This window comes from Pinus tabuliformis, chromosome 4_1 (assembly GCF_031772625.1).
Source record: "Pinus tabuliformis cultivar Carrire ecotype Pingquan chromosome 4_1, CPIR1, whole genome shotgun sequence".
NCBI classification, from domain to species: Eukaryota; Viridiplantae; Streptophyta; class Pinopsida; order Pinales; family Pinaceae; genus Pinus; species Pinus tabuliformis.
Window position 1 is genome coordinate 588,148,383 of NC_142303.1, and position 24,153 is coordinate 588,172,535.

Genomic DNA, 24,153 nt, shown 5'->3' on the forward strand with positions numbered 1-24,153 from the left:
GCGTGTGAAGAATTTGTTTGATGACTGGTTACACTTGAAGTTTATAGTTTAAACCCTTCCTGCAGTAGAGAAGCATCTCTTTGCTGTCCCTATGCCTTACTTTCAGCCAGCAGGTCAGTGTCTCCAAAAGGATTACACGACCACCCAGATTTGAAAAGGATCAATGATAGCAAGATCTACTTGATCTTCTGGTGATTTCTTCATTGACAAATACTCATGGAGCAGTTGGGCTAAATCTTTATTTGTGTCCCTTTAATGTTTTTCCAACTGGCTATGAGAGAGTTTGTAATGTAAAGCACCAGCCCATGGCAGTAAATAAGAGTTCTGAAGCATAAACATAGTCAATTGGAATGCATGTGTGTTGGAGATGTCCAGGCCCTGAGATCACTTGAAAAGGGCAAAGGAGCAGCTGCTGTAGCACTATACCGAATCTGTTTATGTACCCCAAAACTGTATCATTTTCAGCAGGCATGGGCTACCTTCGTCCAATGTAACACTGGACGAGCAGGCATTACTGCACATTCCAGCAGGGTGTGCAAGTTTCAATGAAGGCAACCAAGCAGAAAAAGGAGATTCCTGTTTATTTTCGCAGTTGTGATTTTTTGCAGAAAATGGCCCCAGCAGGACTTCGAGATCAGGATAGGCTAAATGGAGCCTCAAATTATTATATCTAGAAAGCCAGAATGTCTTTCTTGCTAGATGAGCAAGGTCTGAAGACGTATGCAGAGAGGGTTGTAGCCGTACCTACAAACCCATAGCAGTTAGAGAATTACAATAAGGAGATGGCCAAGGCAAAGCAGTTGATCCTTGATGGTGTTCAAGATCATATAGTCTCACACTTAGTGGCCAAGAATACAGCAAAGAAATGTGGGATGCAGATCCTATGCTTTTCCAGAATCCTTTCGAGAACCGAAAGATGTTCTTGAAGGAGAAGTTGAGGACCACCAGGATGCATAAGGGTGAAGGGGTCACTTCTTATCTCACCAGGATTCAGAATGTCTGAGACGAGCTTGCCACAATTGGAGAAGCACCTCAAGAGAGTGAGCTACTGTGTACATCTTTCAATGGTTTCACCCCGGAATGTGCTACCTTAGTCCAAGGTATTACTACCGAGATGGGATCGTTGTTGGCAGATTTCACACAGGAGGAGATGAGGCTTGCTCTAGTTGAGAGCAATATCAGTGGCAACAGTAGCAAAGGACCGAAGGGTGTGAAGGAAGAGGAGAATGTAGCCCTTGCATCAAAGGGGAAGGCAAAGAAAAGTCCTAGTCAGGGACAAGGCTTGCAGGGAGGAGAAAAGAAGAAGAAGGATCTATCGAAGATCAAGTGCTTCAGATGTGGTGAGTTTGGTCACTACAATACCCAATGTCCGAAGAGGAAGAAGGATAAGGAGACGCAAGAGCAAGCAGCAACTTTGGTGGAGATCGATAATTTTTCTTCCAGGTTGGAGGACAAATTCGCTTTGTATGCAACTATACCTCCAGGAGAGAGGTGGGGAGAATTGAGCTCTAGACTCGAGAGTTGCAAAGGTTTGGGTAGGATCCATGGAGGATTTGGGTAGGATACATGGAGGTTAGCATTAGACGAATGTTTCCTCACAGATCATTACCTTTGCTACAGGGGCCCACAGTTTTCAGTAGTGGATGGATCAGTGTTAGCATGTCGCAGTCAAATCTTGAGAGACAGTTACAAAGACTAGTTGCAATCAGTTATTGAGGGGCGCAAAACCAATCAGGGTGCAGACAGTTACTCAGTGAACAGTGCAGATACTAGTTGCAGTCAGAGACTTGGGAGAAAATGCAAAGTCGATATGGAGACACAATGGATTTGTGGTTTTGTTCTCAATTGTAGTAGTTGCAGCAACAAGAACGTGAGATCAGTAGCAGCGTAGTGCCAACAGCGACACAGATGCAAGATGGTTCAGCTACAAACTAGAAAATTAATCATATTATGCGCAGTAGTTGGTGGGCAGTGGTAGGTTACCACAAATGTCAGACATCAACAGCATATGGGTGGATGTTATGAGACAGAGGGGACACCTTCCTCGCTAAGAGGGAGTGTTAGTTTTTGTAGCATCAGACAGGTGTTCGAGTCTCGTCTTTGGTCGAAGAGGCTAAGGAACGCAAGATCTCCAAAACCCAGAAAAAAATTTCTAGAGAAAACAACTATAAATGGCTCAATTAAGTTAATTGACCAACAATCAAATATTTCCTAGGTCTAACATATGAACGTCGAAAAGTAATTAACTAACAACAATTAATTGAGAAAGGTGAGAATTCTCTAGAAACTCACATGGATCAAGTTGGAGATGATCTTAGTCGTTGATGGGGATCTAATCATGGTCGTTGGTTCACCAACAAGAGATTATAAGAGCAACTCGATGGGTAGATAGAGAATACACTTGTGAGGTCGAGTTCGTTGGCAAATCAAGCTACCCAGTTGCAAAGATTAAGCAAGAGTGAGAAGTTCAAGCCAGAAGGGACGTAGAGACAGAAAGGGAGCAACAGACGTGAATTCCAAAGGAATTTCCAGTTCCGAATATGCATCAACAAGAGGTCGAGTTATTCCACTAGAAGTTTGTGCAGGGACTACACAGGCAACTTCACTGAGGCAATTCAATTTAGCTGAGAAGGTGATTCAGTTGCCGGAGGCCAGGATAATTTTCCAAAGGGCCAGAGAATCACTTCCAGAGGCAGCAATTGGCAAGATGACTTGATCAAATGAGGTTCGCACAAATGACCAAAGGCAGATTCAGGCTATGTGTGAAGGTTCGCACAAACACTACGCAAGGGCTTGCGCAAGGGTTCTTGGAGGGCCAGTTTTCTAAAGCAAGTTGTGCCAACCTGCCAGGATTGCTCGTGGAGAGAGAGAAAATTCACTCTAATAATTTTGGCCAAATTATTTGTTGAGGATTGCTAGTTTGGCATCTAGATTGTACTCAAAATTTTCGTTGTTGCATAATAATAATAGAACCCTCATCTGTTACACCAGTTTTCCTACATTGGATTTTTCCGGGGACATTTGTCCAAAATAACTGCATCAATTTTATTGTGCGTGTGTTATCATTTTCTTAGTTTCCAGTTTATTTCCGCAGCGTATTTTATTTGTGAAAAATTGCAATGTGATTTATTCGTTGTTTGTTGTAGCAAATAAACTGCATAATTAATCAGTTAGGAGAATAAATTTCCAGTTGCTACAATTTAAGAAAATTTCACTGTGAGATTGCACTATGCAACGAGGAAAACAAGCATGCTCATAGTACAATAACATCAACCAATAAGAAGTCAAAAGGATCATAAAAACCTAAAAGGACAATATGACCCTTCCATCCACAAATTTTCCTTTTAAAAAGTATGAACCCTTTCTTCTACACTTCAATGGACACCTCTTATTTTACTCAAACAAGTAAGGATGCTCTCCAAGGACAGTCTTGGATCCCATAAACCCTAAGTGGGCAAATGTCATCCCTTATACTGACTTGACTACCATTTCTACAACTCACATCTAAGTCGAGAAAGGATGGCAACTCACATCTACTTTTTCTTTGACTCGATAAGACACGTGTATAACTTTGCCTGTCTTTATATTTGACTTTACCCTCTCTTTAATATTTATCAATGGAGGGCGATATTAACCATCAACAACAACAGTGGTTGTTAACCCCGTATGACTCAGTAATTAATCTGGAAACCTCCTTGTGTATTATGCTTAGCAAAAGGGGTCAAACCCATCAAGTTATCCCCTAGAGATATACCTTTTCCAAGCAAAAAATCGCAGTAAACCCCATAGGAATTTCCCTAAATTTCATAAAGGTTACACAAGTTAAACCCATTGGTGTTAATTAAAATGTCTAACCCAATATGGCCATCAAGTGAGGCATGCAACAAAAGCAATTAGTGCAAGGGATCAACTCCAAGACTTCCTTGCATGAAGCTCAAACCACTTAACCGCTTAAGTTTGCCCAACAGGCTTCTACACACACACACACATATCCACTTGCCTCTCAAATAATTCTTTTATTCACTTTAGGAATTTTGCTTGCCTAAATACAATTTGGCTCTGCTTCTCGGAACCCATTCAAACAACTTTGGCAATGAAAATTCCTTGATGTCTCAATCAACCTTAAGGACCACAAAAAACCTAAGTGTGTCACTCAGTGTTGATTATATTGCCGAGATATCAGTGATATTTAAAAATATCGTGATATTTTCTTGCTTGAAAATATAGCAAGAAAATGTGATATTTCCGAAATATCGTCGATATCTCGGCAAAAATATCGCGTAATGACCTAATTTATTGTCGGGCATGTTGGGTCGTGGCAACAAAAGCGATTTTTTGGGTTTTATTTCCTCATTTTGCTTTCTTAGTCTTGGAGAAAGAAGGGGAAGACTTTTGTGGTGGTTTTCAAGAAGGGATTGAAAATCAAACAGCCATTATCACTACCAACTAAAAAAAAAGTGGATCAAAGATTTAGGAATAGTGAGACACACTTCATTTTTTCCATTAACAGGCATGTTCTTAAAAACCCCTATGTTAATGATTTTTTTCATAGATTTAGGGTTATGCTTGCTTGTCTCTTTGCCTACCAACATTTTCTTCTTTGTTTTATTTCCATTTGCTATGATTTTCATGCCCATGAGCCAATGCAAGGGTTTTCTCCATATTTGGAGAGCAAATTTCATTTCTTTTTTTAACTTTCTTATGCACCCTCTTATTGCCATTTTTCATTGCAAATAATGTAGCAAAAAAAGTATTTTTTAAAATGAGATGGTTATTATTTTTTGTGTATGGGAGTTTAATGCCATTTTTCTTTGGTGCCCTAGGTTTGAATTAGTTCACTACAAATATGCCAAAAGCCTTGGACCCATTTTGGGAGTATGGGGAACCTGATGGTGGGACAAATCAAGCATATCTATCATGCAAATTGTGTGGGACCAATATGACAAGAGGGGTTACGCGATTGAAATACCATCTCGCTAGACTCTCTGGACATGATGTTGGGATTTGTACGATTTCTAGTGTGGAGCTTATACAAAAATCTCTTGAAGCAATTGATGAAAAAGACAGAAAGAAGGAAGAGGCAGAAAGAAACAAGGTTGAACGTGCAAGTAGATCTTTCGGGATATCTTCTTCTGATCTTAAGGCTAAGGGTAGTAGGGGGGCTCCACAACGTCCCCTGCTAGTGCTAATGTTATTGGGAGTGGGAGGTCATCATTTTTTGTTCCACGAACAGGACATGGAGCACAACCTTCCATAAAATCAGTGGTTAAAAAAAGGAGAAGCAAGAAGCAGATAGAGTTATGGGGAGGTGTCTTTTCTGGAGCGACTTACCTCTCAGCATCACCAAAACCAATCCATTTTGGTAGCCAATGTGTGATGTTATTGTTGTTGTGGGCCCAGGGTACAAAAGTGCTACATATGAGGAGTTGCGGGGGCCAATCCTTCAAGCAGAAAAGCAGGACATCAACTCTAGATTGGCGGAGTTGAAACAGACATGGGAAGTGTCTGGATGCACAGTGATGTCTGATGGTTGGACAGATAGGAAGGGTAGGACCCTTCTAAATTTCTTGGTACATTGTCCTAAAGGTACCATGTTTATTAAATCAGTGGATGCATCAGCACATATAAAAAATGCAACATTGATATGTGAGTTGTTAGATGGGTTCATCCGAGAGATTGGTGTGCAGAATGTGGTGCAAGTCATAACAGATAATGCAACTAATTATGTGTCTGTCGACAAGATGCTTATGGAGAGGCACTGCACATTGTTCTGGACTCCATGTGCAGCACATTGTATTGATTTGTTGCTTGAGGATATGGGGAAACTCTCCTTCATCAAGGAGGTGATTGATATGGCTAGGAGCGTCCCCAAGTTTATATATAACCATGTTTTTCTTCTTAGCCTCATGAGGAAATATACTAGAAACAAGGAGTTGTGGTATCTTGCAATCACACGTTTTGCCACCAACTTTATTACTCTTCAGTCTTTGCTTCAATGCTAGTTTGAGTTGAAGCAAATGTTTGTTTCTTATAAGTGGTGTGATTGTAGATACAGCAGGAAACAACACGGGAGATCCAGTGCAAAAATGATGTACACTAACACATTTTGGCAGGGAGTACAAAAAGTGTGCTCAGTTAGTGAACCTATAGTAAAGGTTCTGAGACTGGTAGATGGGGACAAGCCTGTAGTGGCTTATTTGTTTGAGGCCATGGAGGCCAAGGAGGCCATTTGTGCTTTCTTATGCAGACAATGGTTCTGCTGGGCTTGATAGACAGATGATGTTATAGGATGCAATTGATAGTCGGTGGACAAGGATGCTTCATCAACCCATTCATGCAGCAACACTCTTCCTCAACCTCACATTTTCATACAAATGCGCCTTTGATTTTGATGTCGAGGTGATAGAAGGGCTCCATTTCTGTATTCAAAGGATTGTACTTGATCCAGAGCTTCATAGCAAAATCAATTGCGAGATACAATTTCATCAGGATTGTGTTGGCCTATTTGGCTTTGAAAATGTTATTAGGGAAAGAACCCTCTTCATGCCATGTAAGTGACAAGTCATGACTCATTAGAATTTTCAATTTAGAATTTAATTATTTTATAATTTCAGATTTTTAAAATTCAATTATATAACTTTTATTTGAAGTTTTAATTATGTTTTAAGTTTTCAACATTTTTATTTTTTTATTTTGTTGTAGATATTTCAATTTGGTGGCGAAGCTATAGTGCAAGGGCACCAAATTTGCATAAATTGGCCATAAGAATCCTGAGTCAAACATGTAGCTCTTCGAGGTGTGAGCGCAATTGGAGTGTATTTCAGAAAATACACTCAAAAAAGCGCAACAAGTATAACTTTGATCTTCAGCCTTCAGTTGAGCAATTACATTTATTGTAATTTTAATTTATGACCCTCAAGTGTCACAAGTCAAGACTCATTAGTTTTTTTGACACTCTTACAAGTTGGAGTTCTCGCACCTCAATGATTTAGTGTATGTTTATATGCATTACAATCTCCGACTTCGAATGAAGCAAATAGAAACACCAATGGATCCAGATGCCATTTCCTTAGACAATATTGATGTTGTCTCAGTGGAGGGTGGAGTCTGAGGTGCCGATCTTGGAGGACTCACCTGCATGGTTAGAGCCAGAGGAACCATACCCAACAGTCATTATTTGACATTAGGTGCAAGGTCAAGGCCTTTTACTGCTAAGGGCAGGCCTGGCAAGCAGCCATCATGTTTTCTCGTAAAAGGGGGAGAGGGGAGAGGGCACTAATCTCAGATAGCTAGCTGCTAGTTTTATGAGTTTTGCTACATATAACTCATGATGATGAGATACTTTTATATATGTGATATTATTTTGTATTGGTTCTCCACGTTTGAGACCTTGATTGGACAATTATCAGGGATCAACAGTATTTGGTATCACCTTTGATGTATCATTTTAATTTTACATCCACTACATCATATATATCAGTGCTTTCTTCATATTTATGTGCCAATGTGTTTATTTCATGTTGTTATTGTTTTATATGTTTAAAATTTTGAAAATAATGAATATATTATGCATTTTTTATGTTTGCCAATATTTTCGCTGATATTGCCGATAAGATGTTTTCAGGACCCTCACCGATATTTTGTCGATACCGATGTTTTCAACACTGGTGCCACTAGCCTTTGCAAGAACATTGCAAGTACCTATGCATATTGCAGACATATGAGCATCAATTTGTTCTTGCTAAATCATTTAAATCAAAGCATAAATTTGATTTAAGACACAGTCACATTACCACCCTTTCTCAAGCTCTATCAAACTCATAATCTAGCCATTGCATTAGAAGTCCCAATATGTTACACATTCATAATGGATCATCATATTATTTATAACATGTTTCAAACCACACACACACACACACACACATATTTCCTACATACATATATTGCAAAACAGATATATATATAGAGAGAGAGAAAAGTCCATGAGCCCAAAGGGTTAGCTCAATCAATTGACACAAATTGTAATGTTCCCAAATTTTGTGCATGCAAAATCACTTAGGAGTTTTGCAATTTTGGCAATAATTAACAAGGGGGATTAAATTTGCGTAAGGAGACTTTATTAAAGAAGGAGAAAGGATAATATTTCCTAGGCAAGTTGGATGTCACTTTAACTTTATAAAGTGAAGTATCATAAAGTGACTTTATAAAAGTGAATTTAATAAGAAGAAAAGAATAATAATAAAGAGAGAAAAGGGAAGGTGAAGATGTAAAGACAAAAGGGAAGGCAAAGATGAAAAGACAATCCTAAATTCATTAAAGAATGGAATTGAGGAGACTCTAATTCATTCGTACATTGTGTGAGTTTGAGGAGAGAGCTCTTGGAGAGAGTTGGAAGAGGACGCTGAGGGCTTTGGAGCCTTAGCTGCCATGGCAGACTTCGGTGTTGCAACGAGAACCCCTAGTCTGAGAGTGAAATCACTAAAATTTCACTGTAGAGCTTCAATGGAAAACGAATTTTCTAAGAAATATTGAAGTACTCAAGCTTATCAATTGTTTTATATCCTTATACTGCATTTTCCTATTTCCAATGATAAGATAAAGGCTTCACAAAGAATGAAGTGTCGAAAACAAATTAATATCAGTAAATAATGCAGTTTCATGGGACCCAAGAATTATTGAGAGGATTGCAAACTTTTATGGTGGGACCAAACCAAATATTTCTCCAAAGAGACAGCGTAAAACTTAGCCCAACCCAAGTTGAGCGCATCAAGGCAGCACGCTTCCCATTGAAAATTATTGAGTTGAGTCGAGACTGAAGCCTTCCTGAAGGTGAAAAAAAGGGAGTTGGCTTAATTTTCCTTGGTGAGTTGAAGCATTTCTAACTACTGGACCTTATTTCTCTAGAAGGAACGAGTTGACATTCTTGTTGGATGAAAGTTGGGTCGTATTTCTTCCTGGGCAACGTTTTCATTAAAAGACTGAACGTGTGGATGATGGGGTGCTTCAAATAGCCACAGGCTGGTCGTATTTTTGTTGTTGAGTGTGAGACTGTTCTCCCAAGGTTTTATTCTGAATTTTGGAGGTCACATTGACGAGCTCAAAAGCTCTTTATCCCTCATTCCTTGTTGTTGTAGCTTCATTGGAGGGCCTGTGTATCACCTTTAGAGTCATATTCGGAGGGTAGGGTGCTGAAAGCCTGAAACAAAATTTTGGGTAGCGTGTAGCACAACAAGTGCTGCAGCATCATCTTGGTGAGCTAAATAATTGCTTATGTACTCTCTAGTGTTGACAGTCAACTAAATATCAAATTCCATCTTCCAACTTGCTCTCTGTCTATTCAAGTTTGAATGAAACTGTCTATTTGTAAAATTTGTTGTCTATTATCCATTGCATTAAATTTCTAAAGTTAAATATTGCCAAATATACAATTGTCTAGAGACTATTGATACATGTGGAGGAATTGAAAACAATGTACAGTGAGGCCAACTTATGAAAACATCACCTACAGCAAAGTGTAACTGAACTGTTTGAAGAAATATCTCCCTGAAACTCCAACTAAAAAACTTAGAAATTTCTAAAGAAATTCAATTTTTTTCAAAGCAGAATCTTACAGTGATATCAGAAACCTAATCTTGGCTCAGCCTATGGAAAACCCTCCATTTTATGACACCATAGCATGACTGTTAAGTCCCTATAATACTAGTGATTCCCCCATTACTATTGTCATTGTATCCCTTATTGTTATTGTTGTGCCCCTATTGTCCCCATATTGTTATTATTGTGCCCCATAGAATCCCACAATTGTTATTTTTGTGTCTTTATATTATTATTGTTAGGTCGACTTGGTTATATTGTGTCCCCTTAGACTCCTATATATAGAAATGAGGTTTTGTCATTTGAATCATCCAAAAATTGTTCATTTGTGTAATGTAAAGGAGGTTGCCCCCTCGAAGAGGCTGAATTCTAAGGCGTTGATCTATCTTTTTATCTTTTTGTGAGCTGGTTTCCTAACTTTTGGTATCAGAGCTTTAGATTCTGGGGTTTCGCTGCTCCAAATAGGTCATTGTGGCATTTTCGCTATAACTTTTTTCTGCGACGTTTCATAAGCGAAAAAAAAAACCCATTCGAGACGAAATCGCGCTGAACCTCAAGTCCGAATATCAGAGCTTGTCTTGCTATACTTTCAGAGATATGATCCGAGGAAGTTAGGGTTTTTGCAAGCTCCACAATTTAAGCTAAAACGGGTCATCGTGGGATTTTCGCTATCTCTTTCGCTACAAAGTTTCAGAAGCTAAAACAAAAAACCATTTGAGAATAAATCGGTCTGAACCTCGGCTCCAAATTTCAGATCCTGTCTTGCTATATTTTCGGAGATATAGTCTGAAGAAGTTTGTTATGAAACTAGCTCAAAAAAAGATAGAAAAGATAAATCAACACCTTAGAATTCAACCTCTTCGAGGGGGCAACCTCCTTTACATTACATAAATGAACAATTCTTCGATGATACAAATGAAAAGACCTCCTTTCTATATATAGGGGTCTAAGGGGTCATAACATAATCAGAGCCGACATAACAATAATAATGTAAGGGCACAAATAATAACAATAGCAGGCTTCTTTGTGGCACAATAGTAACAATATGGGCACTACATGGGTACATCAATATAATAAGTGGGTTGTACTAATAACAATAAGGAGTTACACTAGTAGTATAGGGGCCTAACATGCCCCTCCCTTCAAAAAGTGTTGTCCTCAACGCTTGAGTAGTTCTTGATGCTTCTGTATAAAATTCTTGTCCTCCCATGTGGAATCTTCAGCGGGTAAGTTCTTCCACTTGATGAGATACTCTGAAATTGATCGATTTCGTAGCTGTCACGTTCTTGTTTCTGTGACTGCTCCAGGTTCCAATATGATTTTTCCTTCCTCTTCAATTTCTGGCAATATTGTTTGAATTGGAATCTTTTGCAACTTTTGAATAAGTGGCCATACTTCTTCGTCCTTCTTCCATTCATCCCTTGCTTCGTATATCCAATATGGTTGGATAATGGAAATAGCACAAAACAATGCTTCCACATCCTCATCCTTGAAGAGTCTTCCCATTCGGTAAGGTTGCCATTTTTTAAGTGCATGTAGTATTGCCAACATTTCCTTCTCATAAATAACTTGCTCGAGATGTAGCGGTAAAAATACCCAATCACCTACATTAAAACATTTTTCACTACGATGTTGATCTACCTGTTGTTTCGTTTGATTTTGCACCGAAGTGGCATTATCCTTTAAAAGTTGGAAAACTTGTTGTTGATGCTCGATGTGATATTTCTCTGCTTGAACCTTTTTCTTCTTGATATGTCCTTCTATCTCTAGAGTTTGAGGAGTGGTAATCTCTTCCAATCCTTTACAAGATATGGTCAGATTCATTTCTTGATGCTCGATGTGATCTTTCACTTCTTGAACATTTTTCTTCTTGAAAAGTCCTTCTATCTTGATAGTTTGAGGAGTGGTAATTTCGACCAATGAATTACAAGATATGGTTGGATTCATTTCTTCTTTCTCGATGTGATCTTTCACTTCTTGCACCTTTTTCTTCTTGATATGTCCTTCTATCTTGAGAGTTTGAGGAGTGGTAATTCTTGCCAATGCTTTACAAGATATGGTCTGATTCATTTCTTCTTTCTCTGGGGTGGGGTCCTGGCGTATATCCTCTTCTTTTGATGTTTCTTGGTCATTTTCTTCCTCCTCTTCATATTCTATGTAAAAATAATTTCTTCTCAGCACACTTATGACCTTTAGTGCATTTTCTATCACAATTGTAACAAAGCCCTTTCTCTCTTTTTTCTTCCAATTGTTGTAGTGTAACCCTTGTAGGTTGTGGAAGGCCGGGAGAAACAACACTTCCATCTTTATAGTTGTGAGGGGTATGCTTCCTAGTTTCCATAATTTTGCTTTCCACTATGTCACAAAGCTCTTTTATTCTTTCTAATTGTTGTGGTGTTGCTCTAAAAAAGGCGTTGCTCTTTGTATTCTCATAATGTGCTATCATTTCTTCCGTGAAAATTGACCACGTAACAAGTTGTTTACAAGAACAAAGCCCTTCATACCATAAAAATTGATCCGGTTCTAAATATGAAGATGCAATACATACCTTTTGTAACAGTGGTACACCATGTAGATCAAAATATTGCTCCATCTGAAGTATCCAATTTACCGGATCCTCGCCATCAAACTTCCTCATCTTTTTTTTCTTGATTTTAGGAGCTTGATCTTGAAACGACTGTAACTCTGTACTTTCGAATCTTTAAGTTCTGAAATTGCGACCTGTAGTAGCCCTTTGTGTCCTCTTTCCAATTCCACCAGTTTGATCCAAATTGGATTATCCAAGAAAGAGTTATGCACAATCTCCCAAGATGACCTGATTATAGACCTTTCCAGAAGAGCGAACTTGTATGAAATGCCACGTGTCATTGTTTCAACCTATGGCACTAAAAAATATATATAAGAAACTACAGTCCATCCTCTTTTTGTACCTTCTTACAAAATTTCAATCTGATGCTCAGAGAGAAAGTTATGACGATTTTCCCCAAGTCACATGTTTGGAATGTAATTCAGGAGTCTACAAAAAGACCAACTTCCGCAAATCATATCTCTGTAAATATAGTGCAAAAAGCTCTGAAATTCGGACCCAAGATTCAGCGCGATTTCATCTCAAATGGGTTTTTTTTTTAGCTTCTGAAACGTTGTAGAAAAAGTTAGAACGAAAATTCTACGATGACCTATTTGGAGTAGCGAAACCCTAGAATCCAAAGCTCTGATACCAAATGTTATGAAACTAGCTCAAAAAAAGATAGAAAAGATAGATCAACGTCTTAGAATTCAGCTTCTTCGAGGGGGCAACCTCCTTTACATTACATAAATGAACAATTCTTCGATGATACAAATGAAAAGACCTCCTTTCTATATATAGGAGTCTAAGGGGTCATAACATAATCAGAGCCGACATAACAATAATAATGTAAGGGCACAATAATAACAATAATGGCCTTCTATGTGGCACAATAATAACAATATGGGCACTACATGGGTACATCAATATAATAAGTGGGTTGTACTAATAACAATAAGGAGTTACACTAGTAGTATAGGGGCCTAACAAAGTTAGAGTTTTTGCAGACCCCCGAATTACATTCCAAACAGGTCACCATGGGAAAATCGTCATAACTGTCTCTCTAAGCATCGGATTGAAATTTCGTAAGAAATTAGAGAAAGAGAACGAACTGTAGTTTCTTGTATATATTTTCAGATCCAAAGGTCAAAATAGTGACATGTGGCACTTCATACAAGTTCGCTCTTTTGAAAAGGTATATAATCAGGTCATCTTGGGAGATTGTGCATAAATCTTTCTTAGAGAATCCAATTTCAATCAGACTGGTGGCATTGGAAAGAGGACACAGAGGGCTATGGCAGGTCGCGATTTCAAAACTGGAAGAGTTGAAATTACAGAAATACATCAGATTCAATATCAGGTTCCTACAAAGTGCAAAAAAAAAAATGTAGTTTTTTTTTCAATTTTTGCATAAGTTTGGTTTGAAAAATTAGTTTGAAGAAATTCAAAGGGCATAGTAAAACATTATTATCAGTAATTGATGCCTCGAAGAAAGAAAATGGAAACACGTAGTAAGCAACCTGAAAGCTCTAGCATGACTCATGAAGAAGAGGAAGAAATGCAACATGATATATCAAAATTACAAGACCAAGTACAACAAATGTCACTCGCACAAAAAGTAACAGAAGCTAATATGGATGATTTAAAGAAAGACGTAGAAGATAAGATGGATGGTTTAAAGAAAGGCGTGGAAGCTAAAATGGATGGTTTAAAGAAAGGCATAGAAGCTAAGATGAATGGCGTGGAAGCTAAGATGGATGGTTTAAAGAAATACATAGAAGCTAAAATGAATGGCGTTGAAGCTAAGATGAACGGCGTGGAAGCTAAGATGAACGATTTGAAGACAGATTTGACAAAGTTTCTACAAGAAATGCTTACTAATGGCGAAAGGGTAGTAAAGAAAACTCATGATGAGAACAAAATAAATGTTAATCATGATTTCATAGACTCTAACGTTGGATTGAAGAACCACCATGTTCCAAAGATCGATATGAGGAAGTTTGATGGCAAGGATCCTAGAAAATGGATACTACAGATGGAGCAATTTTTCGATCTCCATAATGTGCAAAACACAAAAGGTACGCATTGCAACTTTATATTTGGAACCAAATCAGTTTTTATGGTATCTATGTCTTTGCTCTCGTAAACAAATTGTCACTTGGGCTATTTTTATGGATGAAATGATAGCACATTATGAGGATACAAAAAGCAACAATTTTTTTAGCCAATTGATAAATCTCAAACAAAAGGATTCAATGATGGAGCACATTGAAGACTTCCAAAAATTAAATATAAGGGTAAAAGATATTCCAGAGGAGCATAGGATTGATAAGTTCATAGAGACTTTAAAAGATAACATCCAACATGAGGTTCGACTTCGGGAACCAGATTCATTGGAGAAGGCATTCAGGTCGGCAAGAAAAATGGAAAGCAAAATTATGGCAACAAGGAAGCTTACCACTCACAATCATAAAGATGGAAGTGTTGCTGCCCCTAGCCATCCACAACCTACAAGGTTGACACCACAACAATTGGAAGAAAAAAAAAATCAAAAGGGCTTTGTTTCAGTTGTGATAGCAAATACACTAAAGGTCATAAGTGTGCCAAGAAGAAATTATTTTACATAGATTGTGAAGAGAAGGAAGCAAAGGAACAAGAAACGTCAAAAAAAGAGGATATACACCAGGAACAAACCCTAGAAAAAAAAGAAATGAATCCGACCATATCTTGTAATGCATTGGCTAGAATTACCACTCCTCAAACTATCAAGATAAAAGGACATATCAAGAAGAAAAAGGTAATAGTGTTGATTGATTCGGGAAGTACCCATAATTTTATTCATTATAAGATAGCCAAAGAATTGAATTGCTTCCTATATCCAGCACTAGAGTGTCAAGTGATGGTTGCAAGTGGAGGAACCATAAATTGCTCAGGAAAGTGCCATAATATCAAGCTATCCATGGGAGAATATGTATTGAATAGCCCAATGCTTTCCATTCCAATGGGTGGTGCTGATGTTGTACTAGGAGTCCAATGGCTACAATCCTTGGGTACAATAGCTTTTAATTTTCAAGAACTTTTCATGAAATTCTCTTCAGAAGGAAAGGAAGTTGAATTAAGGGGTATCGCAGGGAAACCGGGAAAGATAATCAGCTCTAATGGAATGACAAAGCTTCTAAAGAAAGAACAACAAGGCATAATTGCACAATTATGTTCACTAGAGGTTCCCACATCGAAATCATCCATTTCTCCAGATCTCCAAAAAGTCTTGGACAATCATTCCAAGGTATTTGAGACTCCCAAAGGCCTCCCACCTATTCGTGATCATGATCATACTATCAATTTGATTCCAGGGAGTGTTCTTCCAAACATCAGGCCTTACAGATATCCCTATGTCCAAAAGAGTGAAATTGAACGTATGGGTGCAGAAATGCTAGAGGTTGGTATAATTCAACCTAGTCAAAGTTCTTTCTCTGCTCCTTAATATTGGTTCACAAGAAGGATGGATCATGGCGCATGTGTGCAGATTATAAAGAGCTCAACAAGTTCACTATTAAAGATAAATTTCCCACTCATGTCATTGATGAATTATTGGATGAATTGCATGGACCAATTTACTTCACCAAGTTGGATCTTCGTTCAAGATATCATCAAATCAGAATGAAGACCGAAGACATTCCAAAAACAACATTTAGAACTCATGAGGGTCATTATGAATTTTTGGTCATGCCTTTTGGCCTTACTAATGCACCGTCTACATTTCAAGGTTTGATGAATTCCATTTTCAAACCCTTCCTTAGAAAATTTGTGTTAGTAATTTTTTGATGATATACTAATCTACAAGAAGTCTTGGAAGGATCATGTCCAACATGTTGACATGATGCTCAAACTATTGGAGGAGAAACAATTATATGCAAAAATGTCCAAATGTTTCTTTGGAGTACAAGAGGTGGAACATCTGGGTCATATTGTATTTCATGAAGGTGTTAAGGTAGACCCTAGCAAAATGTAAACCATTAAGGAGTGAAAATCCCCACATCCATAAAGCATCTACGAGGATTTCTCAGATTGATAGAGTATTATCTCAAGTTTGTTAAGAATTATGGGAGAATAGTAGCACCTCTAACAACATTATTAAAGAAAGATGTTGTTAAATTGGCAACTAGGGCCAAACTCCATGTGGGTTAGCTTATTTCTGGCAGCTGATATTTTTATTGGATCCCTCTCGTCGAGAGGTGTAGGATTGATCCAAAGATCATCCGATTCCGATAAGTATTTATGGAGATATGAATTTATTTTGTTTATGTAATTATAGTCAAGCCGACCAGCTCTTATGTAGGCTCTAGAAGCCCAACCGACGTGTCTATTCATCATCCTCATTTTGGTATAAATAGATGAGGATTTGATATCATTTGCACACACGTATTCTTGAGGTGATCTCCTCTCCACGTCTGGGTTTTTGGAGAAGGAGAGAACCAAGAGTATACGCTGGCCTAGTATGATGCCCTAGCCGCAGTATGATGATCTAAGCAGCAAAGGGAGGCACTTATACGCAGTCTAAAGAAGCCCTAATCCGTTGACTAAAGGAGGCCCCAACCGCAGTAGAGAGAGGCCTAATCCACAGCAAGGAGGAGGGCCTAGTACGCAGTTAAGGGAGACATCTAAACGCAGCCCTAGAGAGGAGACCTAGCCGCTGTCATAATGAAGCCGTAGCTGCAGCCATAGCCGCAGTAAAGATATGCCCTAGTCGCAGGCTTATGAGGACACCTACACACAGAAAAGAGGAGACTTATAAGCAGCATAAATAAGCCTCTATACGCTGTCTCAAAAGGCTCAATCTGCAGATGAGAGGAGGGCCAATATAGGCCCTAAATGAAGGCCTGAAGCCGCTGTCTATTGACCCTATACGCAGCCAGAAAGAAACTCTTTATCCGCAGTCAGAAAGAGGATCTATACAGAGTCCTAGAGGAGACCTGTTTACGCAGCAAGGAGATACATATGGGACCTTCCATCCGCTGTCTAAGAAAGCTCTAAAAGAGCCCTTGCCACAGGTCTGAAAGTCACCTAATCTATACGTTGTCTGGTCACAATCCAAGAGGTTTATATGCAGCAAGAAAAGGCACTCACACGCAGCAAAGGGGAGGCTTCTATACATAGCAATTGAGGGTACCTTAAGACGCTGTAAGGAAAGACAACTAAAAGTAATCATATCACAGCTTAGAGGATATGTCATTATGCCACATTGTTGTAGGTGACAGCGTGACTCATTTGAGATCTGTTCTGGGCATGTTGAAGAAATACCCTAACCAGTCACCACGTTATACATCAAGTGACTGTGTCTGGTGCAGACTCAAAGAGAAGGTAAATCAAGTCTGTCTAAGAAGATCTCTCAGGAGAAGATTGGAAGACATTGCTGTTCAAGGATAAAGATAGCTGGGTACTGTGTGTAGACCTTACTTGCTGCTGGGCTAAGCCACAGGCCATAGCCAGCAGCATAGATTGTGTTAAGGGTTGCGCAAATCAGTCTTGCAAGTATGGCAGTACTGAAACCTCAACTTGGATCATGACTGTATAAAGGATGAGAACTGAAGTTTGATGCACCAGCTCATATAGCAGCGACAGCTAGTACTGCCGGAAAAGGACAGCATTCTGGAAGATGTAGCATGATTGGATGCAGCATGGTTGGATGCAGTACGGTGATGGGATCACCTTGAAGAAATATGTCGTCACCTAAGTTTAGATCTGCAGTCCTTGTCATCAGATCTGCAACCTCATTATATCATCTTCATGATGAAGATCTCTTCTCTTATCTTGTCAAGTCAAAGTTTTGACTTCTGATGTATATGTACTCTCTCTCTCTCTGCTGAACTTTGAAGATAAAAGAAGATTTGATCAAAGGGTTTCCCCACACATTGTGGGGTTTGTCCCTGGCTCGCGCCATATCTTGTGTCCTCTTGTCTTGGCTTGTCTTCTGCATATTATATTTATGTTCTATCTGCAGTTTATCGTAATGCTGATGTGATTGCTAACTATGAAAATTTAAATAAATTGCTCTAGCATAGAACATACCTAATCTTAACAGATGCATTCTCATGGACTCCAGAGGCAACGAAGGCCTTTGAACATTTTAAAGAGGCAATGTGCCAAGCACCAGTCTTAGCTACACCGGACTTCACAAAAACCTTTATTATGGAGTGTGATGCCTTAGGAAATGGAATTGGTGTTGTTTTAATGTAAGAACAAAGACCCATTGCTTTCAAAAGTCGTCCAATCAAAGGAAAGTATTTACACAAAGCTATTTATGAAAAGGAAATACTGGCGATACTACATGCACTTAAGAAATGGCGACCCTACCTAATGGGAAGATACTTCAAGGTAAAAACAGATCATGATAGTCTTAAATACTTTTTGGAACAAAGATTATCTTCAAAAGAGCAGCAAAAAAGGGTTACAAAGATGTTGGGCTATGACTTTGAAATCATCTACAAAAAAGGGAAGCAAAATGTTGTGGCAAGATGCACTCTCAAGAAAGGATGAGGATGTAGAAACATTTCTTTGCGTAATTTCTATCATCCAACCAGATTGGATAAACGAAGCAAGGGATGAATGGTAGAATGACAAGGAATTGTGGACACTCATTCAAAAGATACAACAAGATCCCAGTACATCTAATACACTTAGCTGGAAAAATGATTCTTTATGGTACAAGGATCGGTTATACCTATGTAAGAATTCCCAACTCAAACAAAAGATTCTTAGGGAATTGCACACCTCTCCCTTAGGAGAGCACTTAGGATTTCTAAAAACCTACCACAGAGTTGAGAAGGATTTTTTTTGGAATGGCCTTAAATCGGATATTCAAAAGTTTGTGGCGAAATGTTTAGTTTGCCAACAAAATAAAGTTGAAACAATTAAGACCCAGTACTATTACAACCCTTATCCATTCCAAGCCAACGCTGGGAGAAGGTTTCAATGGATTTTGTCAAAGGTTTACCCAAGTCCGAAGGAAAGAGTGTTATCATGGTGGTAGTTGACAGACTCACCAAGTATGCACACTTTTGTGCATAATCTCATCCATTTAAAGCGAGTACAATTTCTACTGCATTTATGGAAACAATTCAAAAGCTACATGGAAACCCAAAGATTATTGTAAGCGACAGAGATACCATTTTCACTAGAAATTTTTGGACAGAATTATTTTCTTGTCTTGGGACTCAGTTAGCTCATAGCTCATCTTATCATCCTCAATCTAATGGGCAAACTAAAATAGTAAACAAATGTTTGGAATGATATCTTCGTTGCTTTGTATCTGATAAGCAAACACAATGGGTCAAATGGTTGCCTCTGGCTGAATGGTGGTATAACACTTCCTTCCATACTGCAACAAAAATGACCCCATTTATAGTACTTTATGGATATCATCCACCATCCATCACATCATATTTAAGAGAAAATTCTAAGGTTCAAGCAGTGGAAGATCACATCGAGCATCAACAACAAGTTCTCCAACTCTTAAAGGATAACCTTACCTTAGCGCAAAATAGAATGAAATAGCAGGCAGATCAACATCGCAGCGAAAGAAGTTTTGATGTAGGTGATTGGGTATTCCTACGGCTACAACCATATAAACAAATGTCCCTCAAGCAAGCTAAGAAGGATAATAAATTATCACCAAAGTATTATGGTCCGTACAAAGTGTTGCAAAAGATAGGTACTATGGCATACAAATTGGAACTTCCTGCAGCTTCCCGAGTGCACCCAATTTTCCATGTTTCATGCTTAAAGAAAGTTATAGGTGACAAGATTCTAGTTCAAACAATATTGTTAGAACTTGATGAGGAAGGAAAAATCATATTGGAACCTGAAGCAGTCAAAGAAACAAGAACTCGACAGCTATGAAATCGATCAATTTCAAAGTATCTCATCAAGTGGAAGAACTTACCCGTTGAAGATTCCACATGGGAGGATGAGAATTTTATACATAAGCACCCAGAACTACTCAAGCGTCGAGAACAACACTTTTTTGAAGGAGAGGGGCATGTTAAATCCCCATAATACTAGTGATTCCCCCATTACTATTGTCATTGTATCTCTTATTGTTATTGTTGTGCCTCTATTGTCTCCATATTGTTATTATTGTGCCCCATAGAATCCCACAATTGTTATTTTTGTGCCTTTATATTATTATTGTTAGGTCGGCTTGGTTATATTGTGTTCCCTTAGACTCCTATATATAGAAAGGAGGTTTTGTCATTTGAATCATCCAAGAATTGTTCATTTGTGTAATATAAAGGAAGTTGCCCCCTCGAAGAGGTTGAATTCTAAAACGTTGATCTATCTTTTTATCTTTTTGTGAGTTGGTTTCCTAACAATGACTCTAGCCAGCTGTGGGTGATATCAAGGAGAAAAATTCCAGGACCGGAATTAAAGGCTAAAGGTAACTAAGAGAAACTCAAAAACTCAAAAATTAAAAAATTACATTCAAGCTTTCACAAAAGTGACAGAACATATAGAGGCTTCGGTCCGGTCAAAGAAGGCAAGAAAGGAAAAGGAAGGTTGCAAACTCGAAGATAAATCAGTGGCCACAAACCCGGAAGAATGTGGAGAAGGATATGAAGTTGACCTCCCCAGAGATCATCCTCAAGATGGTGATGAAGCACTATGCAAGCCCATAGCTAATTCTTTGACAAATAACAGAGAGAGAAAAGATCAAATTTCGCCAGGAAAATGTTGATTTAGTTTGTCAACCATCTGTTCATGTATGGGATGTGGATGGCACTAATGCTGAAGATTGCTCCATCATTGTCGAAGAAATTATTGCTATTCCACTGCAGAATGACAGGACACTTGCCCAAAGATTAAAGAAGGACAAAACTATGAAAGAGGCTTTTTCCAATTCTTGTAATGTTGGTGGTGACATGAGCAGAATTGGAAAGATAGACAGTGGCAGAATTGGCCTAGCAGTAAATAAATTATTGTCTAATAATGTCTATAATATTGGGCTTCAGTGTATCATGGGAAGCCTCATGGATCATATTCTTTTGTTTACAAATGAACCACTTCTATCATATGCAGCAGAAGAGAAGCAGAAAGGAATTTGGACAGCCACTGTGTTTGATCGAGGCAAGAATAAGGAGGTTGGCATGGTACAGGAGTTTTACGAATCAACCTTAGGTGATGAGTTTGCCAATGAAATACAATTCAAAAATCTGTCTAAAGAAAAACACCATAAGTATATTCACTGGGGTTTTCACAGGGCCTTCCAAAGCAAGTCTTTAAATGTTTTAGCAGACTTGGAAAAAATGGCAGATGAAGCATTGCACCCTACAGGGTTTAATTACAGTAAAAGAACGTCAGGTCTTAAATCGGAGCTAGAAGTTGACAATGATCTGCAGAGGGAAGTTGGTGGCTATGAGAGTGTGGTTGATTTCCGACCTATTAAGGTTGTTGATGAGGATCTTCTTGAAGCCTTGAACAGGCTACCAAGAGGAATGGTTCCAGGTGATTTTTTGGATGCCATAGTAGTTGGAGTAGACTTGCCGATAAAGGAACTTGGAAGAAAGAGTGCAGGAAATAAATGCCTTTGTTTAATTACAAGTGCTCAATCCTTGATCAAAGAACCTGAAGAAGGAACAAAAGAGGACCAGGTAGACATAATTGCTAACCAGATGGAAGAGCATGATATCCAACTTGACATTGTAATTTTCCGACAGAGGATGCCTAGACGAACTAAATCAAAGTTATTCTGTGAAGATCTTTCCCTTCTAAACAGATTTTCGAAGCAAGCACAAGCAAAAGTGATAGTTGTTGAAAGTTCAACCTCACTATTGGGTGTTATGGAAGCCAGGAACATTTTTCCAGTAATTGTATTCAGAGGTAACTTGGAGCTGACTCCTATGATGAGAATTCAAGTGTGGGTTTATAAGAAGACAAGGAAAGAAAGTATCCCTCCTTTAAAGAGATATTCAGACATGGCACCTCCAAATGATCGAAATGCAACACGAGAAGTGAAGGTGGATGTTGTGTACCAAGGTAGGGAAGATCCTGACAAGAAAATTCCTCCAAATCAAAGGATCAAGGGTTTTCAGTATGGACCACAAATGGCTCCTATTTCCACTACAGAAGAAGAAGCACTCAAATTCAAGCCTGAGAAGGGCCTGAAGCTTTTGGGCTTTACAGATGCATCAAACATTCTGAGGCACTACTATATGAGAGATACAAATATTTTTATCGCAGCACCAGGTAATACCGTGGCCATTTTTGCAGTGGCCAAGGCAATGCAAACAACAAAGAATGTTTCCATTTTGTGTTGTGTGTGGAGGAAAGGACAATCAAACGTTGTGCTTGGTATTTTGAACCCCCAACATATCTAACACAGGCAATGTTATGCTTGACTTGGTGCCCCCTGAAAGAGAGGAGGCAATGAAACTGGAGCTAACAGTTTTCTTCATTTAAAATCAAGAAGATCATATGTTGATGTGCCTCCAATTGACTATGTTGTTAAGAGGATAATTGAGCATAACCCAACGCTATTTGCTACAAAAGAACTTACGAGGTTTTATAGCCTATTCCAATTGAAAAAGAATCAAAAGACAGAGAAGGTCTCCAATAGATTTTGGAGGGACAAACCATTATTATCTGATGAACCAGGAGGGAAAGATGCAGGAGATAATGTGCACAGTGGCATCTCCTTCGACAGTCTTGCAATAAGGAAAGCAGAACAAGTTGGAAGATTGACACCAGTTGCAGATTTTGAGGTTATGCTGGCATGCAGAGACAGTGATGAATGGGTTCCCAAGGCTATTAAAGAAATGAAAAAGCTTATCATTGATCTGTTGGATTCTTCTTACAGAGGAAACACATACCATAAAATGATGGATTGCTTAGCGGCACTACGAACTGGATGGATACAACAAGAGGAGGCAATGGAATTCAACAATTTCATGCATGGGTTAGCAAATAGGTGTCAGGGTAAAAGACTGAATGAGTTTTGGGAATTACTTGTTCCCAAGAATGTCAATTTGATAAACAAGGACAAAGTTGTTGACAGTGATGTGACTGAAGTACAAGCGAAAGCAATTCTATTCAAATCTAATGGAGCACATGAGAAAGCACCAGAAATAGATGTAGATGAGATGGAACATTTGGAAAGATCATTGTTGGGTGCCTTAGCCATCGTTTCTGCCGGCTTAAAAAGACAGTTTGCACGGTACTTGAACACATGGCCTCAAAACCATGTTTTGATTCGGCTAGCATCAATAGACTCTTTGGTGAAAAAGGAAACTCAAGGCAGTGCTTTGGTAATCAGTACTCCTGATAGGCACAATCGTTTGAAACCTGAAAAGGACAATAATTCTTTGGTGCATCAAGGAGTTGACACTTTACTAACAGATGAAAACAAGGGTGAGTGCCTCGAAGAACCTTGTCAGATTATGGTATTTCATAACATGGATTGCTCAATTCTTACATCTGAAGGGTTTACAGAATTTGAACATAGGAACCATGGAGATATTGGTTACATCACTCAAAGCGCTAAAGATTTAAAGATCAAAGACACCATTGAGCATAGCATCATAAAAAACCAGAGAGATGCAGAAGGTAACAGGGGTGTTTCGCCTAACATGCTGATGGTTGAACAGAAGGGCCATTTGAAACTGGCCAGCCTTCTGTTTGCAGATACTTCCATGAAGGTTGATAGAACAACTACTCCAGCAGGCAGAGTGGGTTCATCAATACAAGAAATTACTGAGCAGATGGGGTTCAGTTGTACGAAGGCATTCAACAGGTGGATTTGGGATCCTGGCATAGATATGCAGATTCTGGATCATTTACAACTAGAGTTTCCCAGGTATGTGTGGGATCCGGGAATACAGTTCCAATTGCTTGAGGACAAGCAATTTTTGGCGGGGAGGACTGTAATGTTCCCAAATTTTGTGCATGCAAAATCACTTAGGAGTTTTGCAATTTTGGAAATAATTAACAAGGGGACTTAA

The 24,153-nt window shown here is 38.7% G+C and overlaps 2 protein-coding genes across 2 annotated transcripts in view; one reads left to right on the forward strand and one right to left on the reverse strand.

Annotated features, from left to right (window-relative positions):
- The window catches only part of LOC149177334 (uncharacterized), a 108,514-nt gene that overhangs the window by 79,491 nt on the left and 4,870 nt on the right, over positions 1–24,153 (reverse strand). The gene's annotated exons all lie outside the window — the stretch shown is intronic.
- LOC149177335 (uncharacterized) lies at positions 1,115–24,153 on the forward strand. The gene is made up of 3 exons (XM_089423870.1): positions 1,115–1,280; positions 20,858–22,507; positions 22,706–24,153. The coding sequence occupies exons 1-3, from the start codon at positions 1,115–1,117 to the stop codon at positions 24,151–24,153; spliced, it is 3,264 nt and encodes a 1,087-aa protein (XP_089279996.1).

What these genes read in the sequence shown, in the direction of transcription:
- LOC149177335 (XM_089423870.1), top strand. Translation starts at nt 1,115, where the DNA reads ATGGGATCGTTGTTGGCAGATTTCACACAGGAGGAGATGAGGCTTGCT. An exon ending in AAGTCCTAGTCAGGGACAAG is followed by an intron (nt 1,281 to 20,857) that starts GCTTGCAGGGAG and finishes GACAAATAACAG; the next exon opens with AGAGAGAAAAGATCAAATTT. An exon ending in ACAATCAAACGTTGTGCTTG is followed by an intron (nt 22,508 to 22,705) that starts GTATTTTGAACC and finishes TTGCTACAAAAG; the next exon opens with AACTTACGAGGTTTTATAGC.